This window comes from Entamoeba invadens (assembly GCF_000330505.1).
Source record: "Entamoeba invadens IP1 unplaced genomic scaffold scaff_1105074725991, whole genome shotgun sequence".
Taxonomy (NCBI): Eukaryota; Evosea; order Mastigamoebida; family Endamoebidae; genus Entamoeba; species Entamoeba invadens.
The window spans coordinates 95,566-111,887 of record NW_004440432.1 but is presented as its reverse complement, the minus strand read 5'-3'; the positions used below and the strand labels follow the sequence as shown (position 1 = coordinate 111,887).

Genomic DNA, 16,322 nt, shown 5'->3' with positions numbered 1-16,322 from the left:
TTTTTCGCATGACTGTAAAACAAATTAATAACAATTAAAATTATAAATAAATTATTCTATAAAATTAGTAATCTTATTAAATTTATTAATTTATTGATTACAGTAGGAGGAATTATGGGGATGCTCGAAAAAGGAGGATGCTTGTAACTATTGGTTAATTTCAATTGAAAAATAATAAAATTACTATTAATTTTAATATAAATTATTAATCAAAAAATTAATAAAATGAAAAACCAAAATAAATTTATATCAATTATTTATTATTAATAATATTAAATTAATTAATATTTAGATTAGCATCCCACTTTTTCCGTTAACTATACATTAATTATCAATATAGCAATAAAAGTTAGAGTCAGTGCTATAAACCTTGTACACCGCCAACATTGTACACCCCTCTTTTCCATATTTTTCTATCTAATAATTCGGGAAAATTACTTAATTTCCCAAAAATACGTTTTTATTATTTGCTGCTATTTTTGCTTATATCCCAATTTACCAGAAAAATCCGAAAAATGAGTCTAAGATTCATAAAGTGTACAACGTTTAGAAAATAACTCTAATATCAATAAAATAAACTATTTTTTGATATTATTATTAATTTTGTTTTCTTAAAAAAATAGTAAAATAAATTATAAAAATAACAAGTGAGAATTTTTCAAAAAAAAATTAAAATAAAATTAATTATCAAATTTTTTTATCCAATTCTTTTTCAGTAGAATAGAATTCTGTGGATAAATAATAAATCGAACAGAACTATAAATTCAATGTTCCCTTCGAATTTTTCTTTTGGAGACTCATTTTCACAACCTTCTCCAACAGAACAACCAAACGAATTTAACTTTAATGGGTTCGACAACTCATTTAATTTCAGTCAACAAACGCCCCAACAACAATCACAACCTCAAGAACAATTGGTTCAACAGCCTCAAAACAAAACAACTGAAGAAAAGAAAATTAAAAAAGTATTTATGCCTCCACCAATGACTAAAAAAGATTCAAAAATCGAAAAACCAGTGTATCAAAAACCACTCCCATCAACTCAAAACCAATTGGAACAAACAACTCAACCACAACTGCAACAAAAAACAGTGGAAACTCAACGTATTAATGTAGATAAGCCAATGACACAATCGACTCCTATTAATCAAACACAAAATACTCCACAGAAAGCTTCAATAACGCCTCAACCAAAGTCTGCATCAAAATATGATTTGCTCATTCAAATTGCTTCAGAAACACTCACACCACAAACCCCGCCACAGCAACAACAAAGCATCCCTCAAATTTCTCAACCCGTTCAACCCACCCCTCCTCAACAACAAACTCAACAACAAAATGTTCAAAACAATGAGGCGCAACACTCGCAACTCTTACAAAACGCCCCTCATCCACAACAAGAAGACTTTTCCTTTGACAAACCATTTGCGTTTGAAAGTACACCAACACCGTCGGATACCCAAATAGGGTTTGATACCTCTTTTGCGTTCAAAAACGACTTTGGCAATGACTCATTTGACTTTGGGGGGTCGCCAAAGAAATCTCCGCAACTTGTCGACCCACACAAGAACACTATTAATAGTCCAAACGAAGTGACAAGTGAGGGTCCAAAGGTAGTTTCAATACAACAATCAGTTGAAGTTAAAGAGATACAAGAAGTCCCCAAAGAAGCTGTACAGGAACAAACAAGCGAAGTGCACCACGAAGTTGCTGTTACAACACAGCCGGAACCAATTCAACAGGATCTCTTTGGGTTTGAGGAGGACCCCAAAGACGCGGAGTGGAATACAACGATGGAGCGCAATGAAAGTTTGAGGAGCCAATTAATGGAACAGGAGAATAAAACGAGTGCACTCCAATCGTTTGACAAACTCGAGGAAATGAAAAAAGAGAACGAAGACCTTGAAAAAAAGGTGAAGGAACTGACTGAGGAAAATGCAAAGGAAGAACTTCGATTGAAAGAAAAAGAAGAGGAACTTCTGCAGAAGAAAAATCAGTTACTTGAGAGGTTGGATGAGCTGAAGAAACAGAAAAGTGAGTTAAGTCAACGAAGAGCAAGTCTCCAAACTCATATGACTGAGAATGCGGTGTTAGAAGAGACACTTCGAAGTGTTGAAGATGGTAAATTGGGTTTGAAGGAAGTGGTGAATGAACAAAAAGAGAATATAGTTAAAATTAATAGTTTTGAAGAAACTATTAAAACATTGCTGGAAACAGAATCATTCAAACTTGGACCTTTCTTGGACGAGTCACTCAAGATGAAAGAGGAAAGCTTCGACATGATTGAGAACGAGTTTATGGAAGTCCCATTTATTGATATTTGATGTGTTTGTGTTAGAATGGCACTACACCAATGTATAATAAAATTATTAGTTAAATACTATTAAACTGTAATTCAAATGAAGGTAAATATAATACTATTTTTGTTATTAATAAATAGTTTTTATTTTTAAACTTGTATCTGTCGAAACTATTCAAAAAATAGTTAGAAAATTATCCCGAAATAGTATTGGAGCACGTGCCTCTTTTTCGGTGTCTCTTGATTGATAGTAATAAGAAAAAAAGCAAAACACAAAATTAAGAATAGTAATATTTTTATTGAATGAACTAAGACGAATAGATTATCATAAGCAATATAAAAAATAACTTTGTTTTTAATGATAAAAAAATGAGCGCTTCCTCTGTTCTCCTAGATATGATTTACTACTAATAATGGGCACACACTGTGGGATATATCAGGAAAATGTTGGAAAGAATACTCCATTACAACAGGAGACAACGCGTTTTGCTTCTTTTTTTTGAATTAGTGTTGAGTGGCTCTTTGGACTATATATAGTGAGAGAGCCAAGTCTCTCTTTAAAAGACGAACCACTACAAAAATCAAATCCACACGATGCAAGCCGGTCTTGAGCAATCAGTGAATATAATCTATGACAAGTTCATCTCGAAGAAAGACGTCAAAGGGAAGTATGTATGCCCATATATGGGGTGTGGCAAAACTTACTTATCCGAAGAGTCATTAACTCGCCATTTAAATCGACACTCCACAGTGAAAGAACATGTCTGTGACGTCTGTGGAAAGGCTTTTTTGAGGAAGTCTGAGTGCGAAATCCACATGAGAATCCACACGGGAGTCAAACCATTTTCTTGTTCCCTTTGTAACAAAAAGTTTGCTCGAGCGACGGATTTGAAAATTCATATGGTCTACCACTCCGATGAGAAACCATTCAAATGCCCTTTCCCGGGGTGTACACTTAGTTTTAAAAGGAAAAGCGACGCTAAAAAACACCTCAGAATTCATGTCAAGAAAACTCAATGCAATTTCCAATCACTTATCACACAAGTAGTGCCTTCTGCGTTCTCCCCTATCCCAAAGAGGTTTATTAAAGTCGAGAAAACAGAGTTAGTATATGATTGTAATTAATTGTTGTAAATGTTTGTGGTTGGAACGTTCATTACTATCCATTTCATTTGTATTAGAACTTGTAACAACACTGGATTCTCATCTTATTTAATTTGTGGGTTATTTTAATTATTTATTCTCAAAATTTGGTGAACTAATTCTTTGGAATAATTAACATTTTAAAGTGGTGTTATTGTGTGTTATCTTTTACATTTCTTATTATCGGTAGTGTACTGAATTGTTGTAATAATGAACGGGTATTAAAGCAAGAATCTATTATATTAAAAATAAAAAGGGGACAAGCGGCATTTATTTACTTAATGTAATCTCTTTAGTCCACTTTATTTGCTCGTGTGGATCTTATATCGCTATTCGTTGGGTATAACAGAAGATCCACTTTAAAAATACAATTCGCCATTTTTAACCAAATTACGAAAAATATTGGTTTGAAATTAATCGCCTTGTTATTTTATTAAATTATTATAAATCAACTAAAATATTTAATTAAATAACACAATAACAATTTAATAATAAAAATAATTATAAAATTATAGTAGATATGTCAAATAGCTTTTTATTATAAAATAACCATATACAAGAACTAGATAGTACTTGTACTATATCAATGAAATAATATAATAATATTATTATTAATATAAAAATAATTAATATAATTATTGTTTCTATAATAACCAATTATTATTATTACTAATAGTTACTTACTAATAAATTAATTATAATTGTTCTAATTTTTGGACGACTTCTTTCATTTGACATCTATTTTCATATTTACAGGTCAGACTTAAAAAGACTTTGTAATCGATGTCTGAGACATTAATTGGCTTTGGTAAGACACTACCAGCTGCTACGAAGTCTGCTATGTCCCACGCCATTTTGAACTTCTCTTTAGGGAAAGCGTCTTCCCACTTCATTATTTCCAAGAAAGTAATTCCAAACGAATACACGTCAGCCAAATCAGTGTAATGTTTTCTATTTAAGATCTCAGGCGCCATATACTTTGGTGTTCCAACCCCCTTTGTGAATGTCATATTAGATATCAACATATTGACGTTTCTTGAAGTTCCAAAATCAGTCAATTTGGCGTTGACAATAACGAGCTCTTTTCAAGTGTAAACACCAAGATGTTATCTGGTTTAATATCTCTATGTAAAATGCCATTTGTATGTAAATAAAAAAGTCCTTTTGCGGAATCTATACAAATTTTCAATCGAATTTGATGGTCAAATTCTTCACTCTTTCGGTGTTCAATACTACTCTGTAAACTCCCTAAAGGCGCATATTCAGTCACTAAACACATTCGTGTTGGGATGAATACAGCTCCATAGAAATGAATGATATACTCACTTTTGAACTTGTCCATCATCTTCACTTCCTTCTCAAAGTCGTTTTCAATATCTTCATTTCTCTCCCCATTTGAATGCAACTTGAGCTTCTTAATTGCAACGGAATTGCCACGAAAGACACCTTTAAACACTACACCAAAGGATCCCTCCCCTATTTTCTTCACTTCATAAATTTCATCGACATCAAGTTTACTTGTTATTTCAGTCTCAAATTCAATGGGAATCATTTCTACACTTGTTTTACCCTTTTTCATATCAATTAGACTAAACTTCATATCATCTCGTACTTTGCATGAACATATGGGCGTCACAAAAATTTCAATTTCAGCGGCTTCGCCCTTCTTTAATATAAATTCCTGGGGGTCGTAACGAGTTGCAAACTTCTGTAAATCATTTTCAACAGACATAAAAGTGATTTTGATTGAATGTTGACTGTTGTTGCCAATACACACTAATTCGCGTGATTCCACATCAACGGGAATTTCGTCTTCAAAACTTATTTGTTGTTTACTAAATAAAATAGAAGTGTTAGACGGCAGCACGACCCATTGGATATTGGATGTCTCCATTTTAAATATCGTCGTCTTCTTTTGCATAGAAACCTCGTCTGTGTATTTCTTAAGTCGCCGCACCACTAAAACGACTATAACTATCACTGAAACAATTGTAGTGATTTCAATACTTAACCCTGCTATTACTATAATTAAAATGATCCACCACACTGCAGACTCTTTACATTTATACGTCTGTGGATCTACTGCATACCAAAATGAACATTCTGAACATCGTGAATTCGCAGCTTTCGTACAGTGCTCAATTGAATTATATATGAGACATGTACTATTATCAGTAAGTACATAGTCTACAACACATGAATAACAATTTCCATTTATAGAGTCACATGTTTCACATTTGTCTGTTGTTGTGTTACACCAAACACATTCACCACTTCTAACATAGAATCCAGATGTACACGTACTACACCCATTATAATCAAACTTCTCACAATTATCAAGTCCTTGTTTCGAAGTGCAAGTCCCATTTGAATTGACATAATAAAGATCTTCACATTTGATGCAACTGTTGGAGGTGGAACACAATAAACACTGCGCTGGGCATTTGACACAAGCGGTGTCTTTTTGATAATACCCTTTATTACATACACCACATTGATTAAGGTTTAAAATCGGTTTAGCGCAGTTGGTTGTTGTAGAAGAGATACACCGACCGTCAACTAACATATACCCCTCAAAACAAGTCAGACAGTAATCTGCAATACAAGAAGAACACGTATCAGTACAACGGACACATATAAAGTCCGAAAGATAATACCCAAAATTACATGAAGTGCATATGCCAAAATTGTAAGTGTTACAATTTGTAATTGGTTCTTTTGTACATGTTGAAATTGATTCAAATGTGTGATAGTAATAATCTTTTTGACATGAAGTACAACCAAAAGAATCACAAGACAAACATCCTTCCGTGCATAGATCGCACTTACCTTTATTATTATATGAATTTGAATTACATGATACACAAAATGAGTTGAGAACAACTTCGCATTGAGTTTGATTATTTGTAACGCAATTATTGTTGATATCTAATACATAATTAGTAAGGCATTCATTGCATATAACAACGTCATTTATCATTTCACATGTTTTACAATTTACGTTAGAACATGGTATACACTCATCTGTCTTTTGGTCGAGATAAAAGCCAATGTTACATGATATGGTACTTATCAAATTTACTCTACTTGTATTATCCTTTATAACACATTGGTTATCACTATCCAATACACTGCTAATCAATGTGTTACAAACTAAACAATCGTTGCTTTGTGAATATACCATACAACTTGAGGAAACATCTGGTACACATTCAGAGTAATCATCACCATATTTCATAAAATCTTCACAGGTTACACAATAATTGTTAGTGAAAGATTTGCATGATTTTTCAAGTTCACAAATCCCATTCGAAGATATTTTATATCCATCGTGACAAATTAAACATGTTATATTACTCTGACAATAAAAACAATTAGACGAACATTGTAAACAAATTGAATTGGAAAGGAAATACCCCTTTTCGCATTCTATACATGTATTAGAAACACTAATAGCACAATTAGAAAGTGTAGTATTGCTATCAACACATTTACCAGTCGAGTCAAATTCGGTTAAACACTTTAAACACTCCACTATGTCTTTTTCATATTTTTTAATAACTATAGAACATGGCTTATCTTTTAAAATAGAAATTTTGTTATCATCGATTAAGAACCCAAATGTGTCACTTGTACTAGCCATTGTGCTGTTTTTTAATTCAATTTCCACATCTATGACTTGTTTTTCCAAACCAAAGAACGCAACTTGTTGCTTTTGTGTGTTTAGTACAAATGTTGTTTTGTTAACCAAGAAAAAGAAATTGAGTTCATCACTTGAGTGTGTTGTAACTATATACAAATTTGTATTAATTGAACCCTCTATAATAATTTCTAAATACATTTCGTTAGCTCCAATGATATATTCAGTTAAAGTATTAAGTTTAAGTATCGTATGAACTTCGTTTTTGGAATAACAAGGACATGAATAGTCGATTTCATTAAAGTCATTGTAATAGACATTTTTTCCATCAACATTCACTTCTTTTGGTGAACATATTTTAGGTGAGAGTTGAAATGAATCACATGGAACATTTTGTTTGTTACCCAAATAAATGGCTTGTTTGTCACACGCATAATTTTCATCAACAGACTCTTCAAATACAACTTTTCGATTTTTAGTTAAACAGAAAACAAAGTAATTTAGTGGTTGTGTATCATTCATAAATGGAAGTAATGGTAACTTACCAATATTCAATGTAGACTCTGAAGCGTCTATATCCAAAAATGGAGTGTTATAAATATCTAATCCATTATCAATCACGTCTATTTGTATTTTTGAAACAGTGCTTGGTACCAGCAAATTTCTTTTTAATTCGACGTGATTCAGATTCAACTCCACTATTGGTTCGAAGAGAACAAGTTGTAACGCTTTTAAGTTAAATTTAATTGTGTTGTTCAAATTTACAATAAAAAATGAACCCGATATATTAATTGATGTGTTTTGACTCACTTCCAAAGTATTCACTCGTAAATCTGTTGTCACCACGAAAGTACTATCCTTTCCAAGTGTTACTGAATCGAAATGCATATACTTATTATATTCTTGCTTTGCTATAATAGTAGTTTGAAAATTGGTATATATACTAAAAAGAGTAATATTACCAATTGTAGTGTCTATATGTAATTTATTATTACTTTCTCCTATTGTTCGTAAATTACTGACTTTCAGCTGTGAATTTGCATTACCAAAAGAAATTGATGTGTCTTCTGTTATTATTAAATTTTCACATCCTACAATCCCAGAGATTGTAACATTTTTAGTGAAGATACATGTTTTAGTAAAGACATTACCAACTATTTGGTACAAAGTTTTTCCTTGAAGAGTTACACTATTCCAATTTGATGGATTTATTGTTGTGTAATTTTCACTTTCAATCAACAGATTCAAAGCATTCTCTTTGTTCTTTGAAGAAGTCTCACAATCGACTTGATCATATGCATTGTCACGCCATACACAGTCACAATTAATTAAAGAATTAAGTTGTGCATACCTCGAGTTGACTCCATTTTCACACACTTTTTTGACAGTCTTAAATGTTTGTTCTTCGTTGGCATTTTGTCCTAAAAACAGAATAATATCACCCAAGCCATTACCAATAGTAATATCATCAATTATAAAACGTCCAAACGAATGAACTCCAATATACTTTTCTATTGTCAAATTTCCTTTTACTTCAAAAAATATTTCTTGTGTTACTTGGACTACATTAAGTGCAGTACCTGACAACTTTAATCCATCATTAAGTGTCATTGCAGTACTTAATTCAATAGTTAATGGTTGAGATTTTTCATTGATTGTTCTGTTTTGAATAACAAGTGTATTCCACACGTTTCCATATTGTGCATCAAATTTGACTGTTGTATAATTCTTAAAGATAGTTAGATCAAATAATGAGCTATTGTAATAACAGTCTGGATAATTAAACCGTGAGTCTTTGATTGAAGCCGATGTAATAGCACTTGGAATTGAACAACTACAGTCGTTTGTTGAAAGTGGTTGATGTTGTCCACACATTATATATCTTCTTGTATTATTTCTTCTACAAATATTATATAAGTCAATATAATTATCACTATTTAGAATTACATTATCGGTTGTGGAAAATGCATATGTACAACCGTCTTGTGAAGGATTTGCAATGTAAATGGTTCTTGAAAATGACGTTTTTACAAATTCAATGAACAAATAGGGACGCTGTGTTGATTTGTACGTAATTAAAACAGAAGCATTATTTACAGAAATTATAATAGCTGGTCTGTCATAGACATATATATTGTCTTGTACGTTGTATCCCACTTGTGTTCTGTTTAATGTGGCTACAAAGAGTTCGGGAGTGTTTTCAAGGTGAATATCCCAATACACTTTTGCTGTGTTAATACCAAACAAATATTTCATTGGACTGTCTTGTGCAAATTTGATAACTTTGTTATATGCATTTGAACCTGTGTCAAGCCCGTAATAATCTTTTTTATTACAACAATTAGCAAGAAATGTAAAAGTGTCCACACTCAATGCGTTATCTGTTTCAACATCAAAATCGAGATATTTAGGGCACGGTCCAATATATGTCCACTTGATATAATTCGTGGAATTCTCTACTATCCAACAAGAGTTACAGCGAGAGCATAACAAGAAAAAAATAATTGACACAAGTATCAACTTCATGTATTATTCTTTTTTCGGTTCCAAAATTGATCCATCCTTTAAATAAATATTTCGTTGAATTTCTGTATTTTATTTTACTATTTATTTATTAAAACGGTGAACTATATGATTCTGATTTTCAATCAAAAAGAACTAAAATTGTTCTTGTTATAATTATATTTATAGTTTATTAAATTATTTAAATTTTTTTTAAACCAATAAAAAAACAATTAAACTACTATTATTAATAGTAATATTTAATTACTTTAAAATAGTATAAAATATAGTATTTGTATAATAAAATTATTCCAAAAAAACATTGAATCTTGTCTTGTATTAATTTTCAGATTGAGTTATTCTTAAGCCTCAAAGTAATCAATAAAAAGAAACTGAATTAAAAAGACTCAAGAATGTCTCATACAAAACTCGAACCGATCTTTCTTGCTAACGTTTTACTTTACACGTGGAGTGAAGCCGTTTTATTAAACTTCAGAGTTGTCTCCAAAAGTTGTTTAGACGCTATTAAAATGGTACGACGTACCCCTCCAATCAAATATAACCAACTCAAGTTTTCAATAAAGTTCTTTCCTAACATTGAAACAGTCTCATCGACATACAGCGAAATTGAAAAAGATAAGAACAACACACTTCAAAACATCGCATTCGTCGATTTGTCTCCCGGATTTCTGGATGAGGCTCCCCCAACTATTTTACTTTCAAAACTGACTTCATTAAGAGTACATGACACCTATCCATTTGGAAGCCTTTCAAACTGTTTAAATTTGAAAAAGTTGATAGTCCAAGCTGAAGACACCAAAATCATGTTAAAAGACTTGAAAGGAGCACCCAACTTAGAAACTTTGATAATCAAGAAGCACTACATTACTGATAGTGAGGATGATGCCAAAGAAAAGTTATCAAATTTATCGACAAACATTTTATTAGTTCACACACTCATCCCCAAGCTGAAAGTAGTATTAGTCGACTTTGCCCCAACACAGAAGTTGGCACGAGCGAACTACGTGACTTATTTAAATATAACAAATGAACTACCAAAAGAAGTTAAAGGTGAAGTTAGAATCATACAGGAGCAGACGGTGTTTAACATTCACACGATGACTGCAGAGAAATTTACTGAGTGTTCTGTTATTGGATTAACTGATGTTAAAATCAGTTTGATTCAAAACTTCGCCAATTTCGTCGATTTTTCAAAAAATTCGTATCTTGAGAATTTAATATTCTTTGCTGACTCAAGTGTGCCTACCGCTTTTAAACTCCCAACTAGTTTGACTTCTCTTCAAATAGAAATGCCAGACAATTCGGTGTATTCCATTTCTAATGGAACCGTTTTGTCTAACTTAGAGAAACTCCATTTATTCGGACCACTCACATACTTCGAGTTGCCAACACCAAAGAAGACTGAGACTGATGAGAATGGGAAAGAAAAATTAGTTGAGACTTTTATGTTTATTGAAGACTTTAGTATCCACTCCGCTGCTAGAAATGTACACTTAAAACTGCCTGTTATTCAGGCGCAATTGTTTTCTTTAATTGGCGATTTCAAAATGAATAATTTGGACGTCCAATTCGCTGATAATTTTTTAATCACAGAACTTGAAGTTCCAAAATTGGAGAGTGTGACTTGCCATTGCGATCATATGGATGAAGCTATCGCATTTTGTCAATTCCACATTGAAGGCGTCGATTTTAAGACACTTGGATATATCGGGGAGACTAAGAGCGAAAAGAAAATCATCAAGTTGATTAAAGGGAAGTACGTCTTAACAAAATATGACACTCCAAAAGTCGCGCCAAATCACTCCGAAGACGCAAAGAAGAAGTTTTATATTGAAGAAAAGACGAAGAAAAAGATGAGTGAGTTTATCAACACTTCAAACAACAGTGAAACTAACTGTGAGAGTATTTTGAACTCGGCTCAAGAACAATTTGTGTATAAAAGAAGTGACGACGCAGAGCCTAAAATTACTTTAGAGGACTTTTTAGACTCTTTTGAAGATTATGATATCTCTCAGACTCAATGAGAGTCTTATTGCTTTAATTCTTCTTATTGATTGTGTGTTTCTTCTATTTACCTCTTCAAGACTCTACTTTAGAAGTGGAGTCTTGAATATTAAAAATATTACTATTATATTAAATATTATAGGAAAATACTATTAAAGTATAGAAATAGAGGAGATGCTCCATTGAGTGCAAAAAATCAATCCATTCCAATTTATTCACGTTAGTTTGCTGTTCTGAGGAACTTTAATCCGAACTCCCCGCCCACTGCAATCAAACTTGAAGTATCTGGGCAGTACGCCGAACACAACACGTCTCCATTTAATTTCTTCTGTTCAAGAACAAACGGCATATTAGATTTGCCGTCCCAAGTTCTTAAATAGCCGTCTTCTCCTCCTGTTGCAAATACGCCATTTGTGTATATAGAGACTGTAGTGCACGCTTTGGTATGTGCCGAGAAACTCCAGACTGGATTTGCCAATTTTCGCACATCTCTCAATTCGACTGTTCCATTCTCGAAAGTTGTCAAGAAGATGACCCCGTCATTATTCCACTTAAAGTCGTTCATATCATTTTCAACGAAATACGACCCAACAGTCGTCTTATTCATTGCATCTAATACAGTGATCGAAGCTTTATTCTCATCTTCAGAGAAACACCCCGTCGCTAACATCCCGATATTTGTCGGACACCAACTACACACCTGCGCTTTCCCAGTCAAGTGGTTCAATGTCATCTCAAGCTTCGAAGTCGCCAAGTCCCAAAATCGGATTTTGTGGTCTGAGCTTCCCGTGGCCAAAATGTTCTTCTGAAGGGAGTTCCACCCAACAGACATGATACTCTTTGTCTCATCAAAACTCACTTCATTTCTCTCGCCATTAGTAGTGATAATGTCTCCACTAAATGAAACAAGTGGATCGACATGATCAGTACAGTCCAAGTCCCATAACTCGAGTTGATCCCCTATACATGACACAGCTACTATATTCTGCGCCCCTTGAAGTGGACTTCCTATGAAGTCTAAATACTCCGTAGTGATCGGAATTTGTGGAAGCATCACATCGTCGTGGACAAAACTGTTGTCAAGCGACTTCTCCATGATCATCACATTCAACCCAAACTCACTCTCAACGGTGTTGAACACGCCAGTCAGTAAAATGGAGTCGGAGTCCGCAACTAAAAGTTCTTCTAATGAAGACTCGTCGTCATCTTCAGCCATATTTTTGTCGTAGTCGTCACTAAATTCTCGTCTAAAGTCGTCATCGTTACCTTCATTATCATAATCTGCCATATTATATTTGTCTGTAATGTAATCCCCTGTTAATACTCGTTTCGCTGGCTTATTAGAAGCGGACTTATCATCAATATCATCCTCGGCTATTCCCTTAGGATAGTTACTCAAGTGCCCGCGCGGAACCCAAACACATGTGCTGTGCATTTGCATTGCTTTATGCTTAGGGTTTTTGTCGAAAACTCAAAATCACAGCAATGGACTGTTTTTCTTATTTTTATTGATTTAGCTTTTTATTTCATTGTGGTAGCTTTTAATTCTTATTTTTTACTCGTTAATTAATAATCAAATTAACAGCTGTTTTTTATATTTTTTTAAATACATTTTTTTTATAATTAACAATTTAATAAATGAATTTAATCAATAGATTGGTTATAATGTATTATTATTTATTTATTTAACTCTAGCTTTTTGTTATTATAAAAATATAATTTAATTATAATTTTTATAAATTATATTTTTACAAAAACAATACAAAAATAGATAGTAATATATTAATAATATTACTATTTTTACTATAAAATAGTATTAGACTCAGATTGTGGGAACAAAAAGAGAAGCCCAAATTTATCGGCACAAAAATGGTTGTATTAACTTGAAGTCATAGTAATAATAATAACAAAGTAAACCCTATTTATCCGATAAAACTTATTCACTTTACAAAAAAGATACAAAATTAGTCAATTGTGAAGACACGTCACTTCAATGATTGTAAAAATATTATGAACTACTAATTAACCATTAATGGAATTACAAAAAACTAGACTGTTCATCATTCCTTAGAGTAGGGTTGTCAAACTTTATTTTGGCCAGATCACTGCCTTGACAACACCAACGGTCCTACATCGACACACAACACTGAACGTGGTCAACCAGTTCATAAGCCTTTACGTTCATCCATCGGACTTTCAATCGTTTGTCTTTCTAGCTGAATAATTGAAGCACTTCCGTTTCACAGTTTCTTCAATCCACACTTTGTTGTTTTAATTCGGCGTATTTGCCCTTTTAAGTTACAAAATAAGAAATGGACTGTGATATTACTTCTAAAACCTAATTATTTTCCCATTTTCAACCAAAAAACCCAAAGTGCAAAGAGCAAACATTTCCATCAAAACATTCTTTTTGAGTTTGAACTTTCAAACTCAAAAATTTCATGGCTCGGCCCTACCTCTATACGATCATCTCGGACGTCCACGGTTTTCATGAACGTCTTGAAATCCGCCCCTGCGACTTTCTGTTGATTTGCGGGGACGTGACGAATAGAGGCCGGTTTTCTTACGGGTCCTTCTATAACTGGGTTTTGCGGGTACCTGCAGACAACGTGATTTTTGTCTTTGGAAATCACGAGCGCGCAGTGAAGGAGAAGTTCTTTACGCTTTTTAAGAACATCCCAAAGGTGCATATTCTACAGAATGCGTTTGAGATAATAAAGGGCGTACAGTTTTTTGGGCTGGGCTTTCCGGTTCAGGAAAGAGTCGTCGAATGGGTCAACACAGTCGCAATTAAGGATATGCCAACAGTTTTACTCACTCATGAACCACCGTTTGGCATTTTGGATATGAAAATGGCAAATCCCAAGAAAGGTGAAGTTGGTTACAAACACGCCGGAAGCGAAGTTATAAAGGAATTGTTAAATACGCTACAACCACAATTGGCGTGCTTTGGACATTTGCACTATAGTTTTGGAGCAGTCAGGGTCGATGATACACTTTGTGTGAATGCGGCAGTCGTCAATGAATTTGGCAAAGTCGCAAACAAACCAGTGGAGGCGATTTCTTTCTCGAAGTTTTTCGTGTGTGCTCACTGGAATGACTTTGTCAAAGAGAAGTATGAACTTTGTTACTAAATTTTCCCGAAATTCTGCGTTCAAATGTTGTGTCGTTACGGGATTTTGCGAGATTGATTGATTTGGATTTGAAAACTCATTTTATTTTTTATATTTTTGAAATGTTATTATTTATAGATGTTTTAATAATATAATTGTTAATTTATTTGGTTTTGACATGACCAAGTGATAAAATTTTTTCTTCATTTTTAAAAAAATAATTTTTTGAAGTATTAAAAAATTGATTTTTTTCATATTTTTATTTTATTTTTTCGGGTTTTGTTTGCTCATTTTTGATTTTTGAATTTTTTTGTGAACATAAAAACATTATCCAAAAATCAAGTAAATAATAGTTTAAAAATAATGTTTTTTTTAAATAAAACAATTAATAAAAACAGTCGATCACATATAGTTGATTGTATTATTAAATAGTTAAAGATATTTAACCAACTTAGGTAAGGTAAATGTATTATTATAAAACTATATATATAATTTTTACCATAGGTAAAAATTAATGATGATATGGTAAATGTCTGATATTATTATTATTATTATGCAATGATAATAATATTATAATAATTATGATAATTATAATATACTTTATTATAATTACTTAACCAACTTATTTAAGTAAAAAAAGTACAAGAAGTTAGTTTCAGACAATAGTTTTTAGCTATTGAACCGTCATATTATCAAATTGGTGTCCTCAAATAAATTATTTCATTATGAAATGGTAGGGAAACAATAAGAGGTCATTTACAAAAAAATCAAAGCGAGTTGTCGAGTATGTGTGTATAAAGGAAATAACCGACTATTGTATGTGAAGCAAAGACGGCGACAAGGATCGCCATATAGAAGATCGCCTTTTTGGCGTCGGCTTTTGCTCTGTCCAGGGTTTCTTCGACAGTCGGCTTGAGTGAAACAACTTGGACTGCCGGGTCTTGAATCCTATCTGGTGTGATTGGCACGAAGAGTTGCATGTCTGTCATCGGGTGACTTTGATATTTCTAGTCTTAGTCTTTTATGAATAGACTTTCTATTTTCGTTGAATCTACTGTATCATATTTTTCTTATATTTTTGATATAATTATACTATATACTTCATATTAAAAAAATGGGTTCTGGGCGATGTTGTTCAATTAATTTTAAATTTCATACAGAATTATTATTTGATGAATTTGTATGAAAATTAACAGCGTGCTTATAAGAATTCAAACGGGAAAAATGCCAATTGTTGATCACAGCCATTTTTTCTATTTTTAGTAATCGTTTTTGGAGAATTGTTGTGTCTCTTTTGAAAAATGAAAAAAAAAATTATTTGAAAATGAGAAAAAAAGTTTCATTTTTAATTTAATATATTGTAATTTTTTACCATTTGCTTCACAAGAAAAACACATAAAAAAATTTCGTTTTTTGAAAACTATGGTCGTCAGATTTTTTTTATTTATTTTGTTTGCATTTTTGTGGACTTTTTTTTGATGTTTCGAATGATCTAACGAAGATTGTATTCAAATAGTTAATATATTGTATATTTATAATATAATATTACTTATTTATTTAAACAGTACAAATTCTATAATTGATAACGGAAAACTATTAA

General features: G+C 32.3%; 7 protein-coding genes across 7 annotated transcripts; 4 read left to right on the top strand and 3 right to left on the bottom strand.

Moving 5' to 3' along the window:
- Positions 1–767: 767 nt before the first annotated feature.
- Positions 768–2,324, top strand: EIN_359520 (hypothetical protein; the record flags this gene model as incomplete). Its single annotated transcript, XM_004257592.1, has 2 exons — positions 768–2,130; positions 2,161–2,324. 2 exons carry the CDS (start codon positions 768–770, stop codon positions 2,322–2,324), a joined length of 1,527 nt encoding a protein of 508 aa, XP_004257640.1.
- A 569-nt stretch (positions 2,325–2,893) lies between these two features.
- On the top strand, positions 2,894–3,424 carry EIN_359510 (zinc finger protein, putative; the record flags this gene model as incomplete). Its single annotated transcript, XM_004257591.1, has 1 exon — positions 2,894–3,424. One exon carries the CDS (start codon positions 2,894–2,896, stop codon positions 3,422–3,424), a length of 531 nt encoding a protein of 176 aa, XP_004257639.1.
- Positions 3,425–4,137: 713 nt separating this feature from the next.
- Positions 4,138–4,467, bottom strand: EIN_359500 (protein serine/threonine kinase, putative; the record flags this gene model as incomplete). The annotated part of the gene is made up of 1 exon (XM_004257590.1): positions 4,138–4,467. One exon carries the CDS (start codon positions 4,465–4,467, stop codon positions 4,138–4,140), a length of 330 nt encoding a protein of 109 aa, XP_004257638.1.
- Positions 4,468–4,496: 29 nt separating this feature from the next.
- Positions 4,497–6,422, bottom strand: EIN_359490 (protein serine/threonine kinase, putative; the record flags this gene model as incomplete). Its single annotated transcript, XM_004257589.1, has 1 exon — positions 4,497–6,422. One exon carries the CDS (start codon positions 6,420–6,422, stop codon positions 4,497–4,499), a length of 1,926 nt encoding a protein of 641 aa, XP_004257637.1.
- A 3,575-nt stretch (positions 6,423–9,997) lies between these two features.
- On the top strand, positions 9,998–11,629 carry EIN_359480 (hypothetical protein; the record flags this gene model as incomplete). The annotated part of the gene is made up of 1 exon (XM_004257588.1): positions 9,998–11,629. One exon carries the CDS (start codon positions 9,998–10,000, stop codon positions 11,627–11,629), a length of 1,632 nt encoding a protein of 543 aa, XP_004257636.1.
- A 200-nt stretch (positions 11,630–11,829) lies between these two features.
- EIN_359470 (WD-repeat protein, putative) lies at positions 11,830–13,050 on the bottom strand (the record flags this gene model as incomplete). The annotated part of the gene is made up of 1 exon (XM_004257587.1): positions 11,830–13,050. One exon carries the CDS (start codon positions 13,048–13,050, stop codon positions 11,830–11,832), a length of 1,221 nt encoding a protein of 406 aa, XP_004257635.1.
- A 1,000-nt stretch (positions 13,051–14,050) lies between these two features.
- EIN_359460 (hypothetical protein) lies at positions 14,051–14,743 on the top strand (the record flags this gene model as incomplete). Its single annotated transcript, XM_004257586.1, has 1 exon — positions 14,051–14,743. One exon carries the CDS (start codon positions 14,051–14,053, stop codon positions 14,741–14,743), a length of 693 nt encoding a protein of 230 aa, XP_004257634.1.
- Between the last annotated feature and the right edge of the window lie 1,579 nt (positions 14,744–16,322).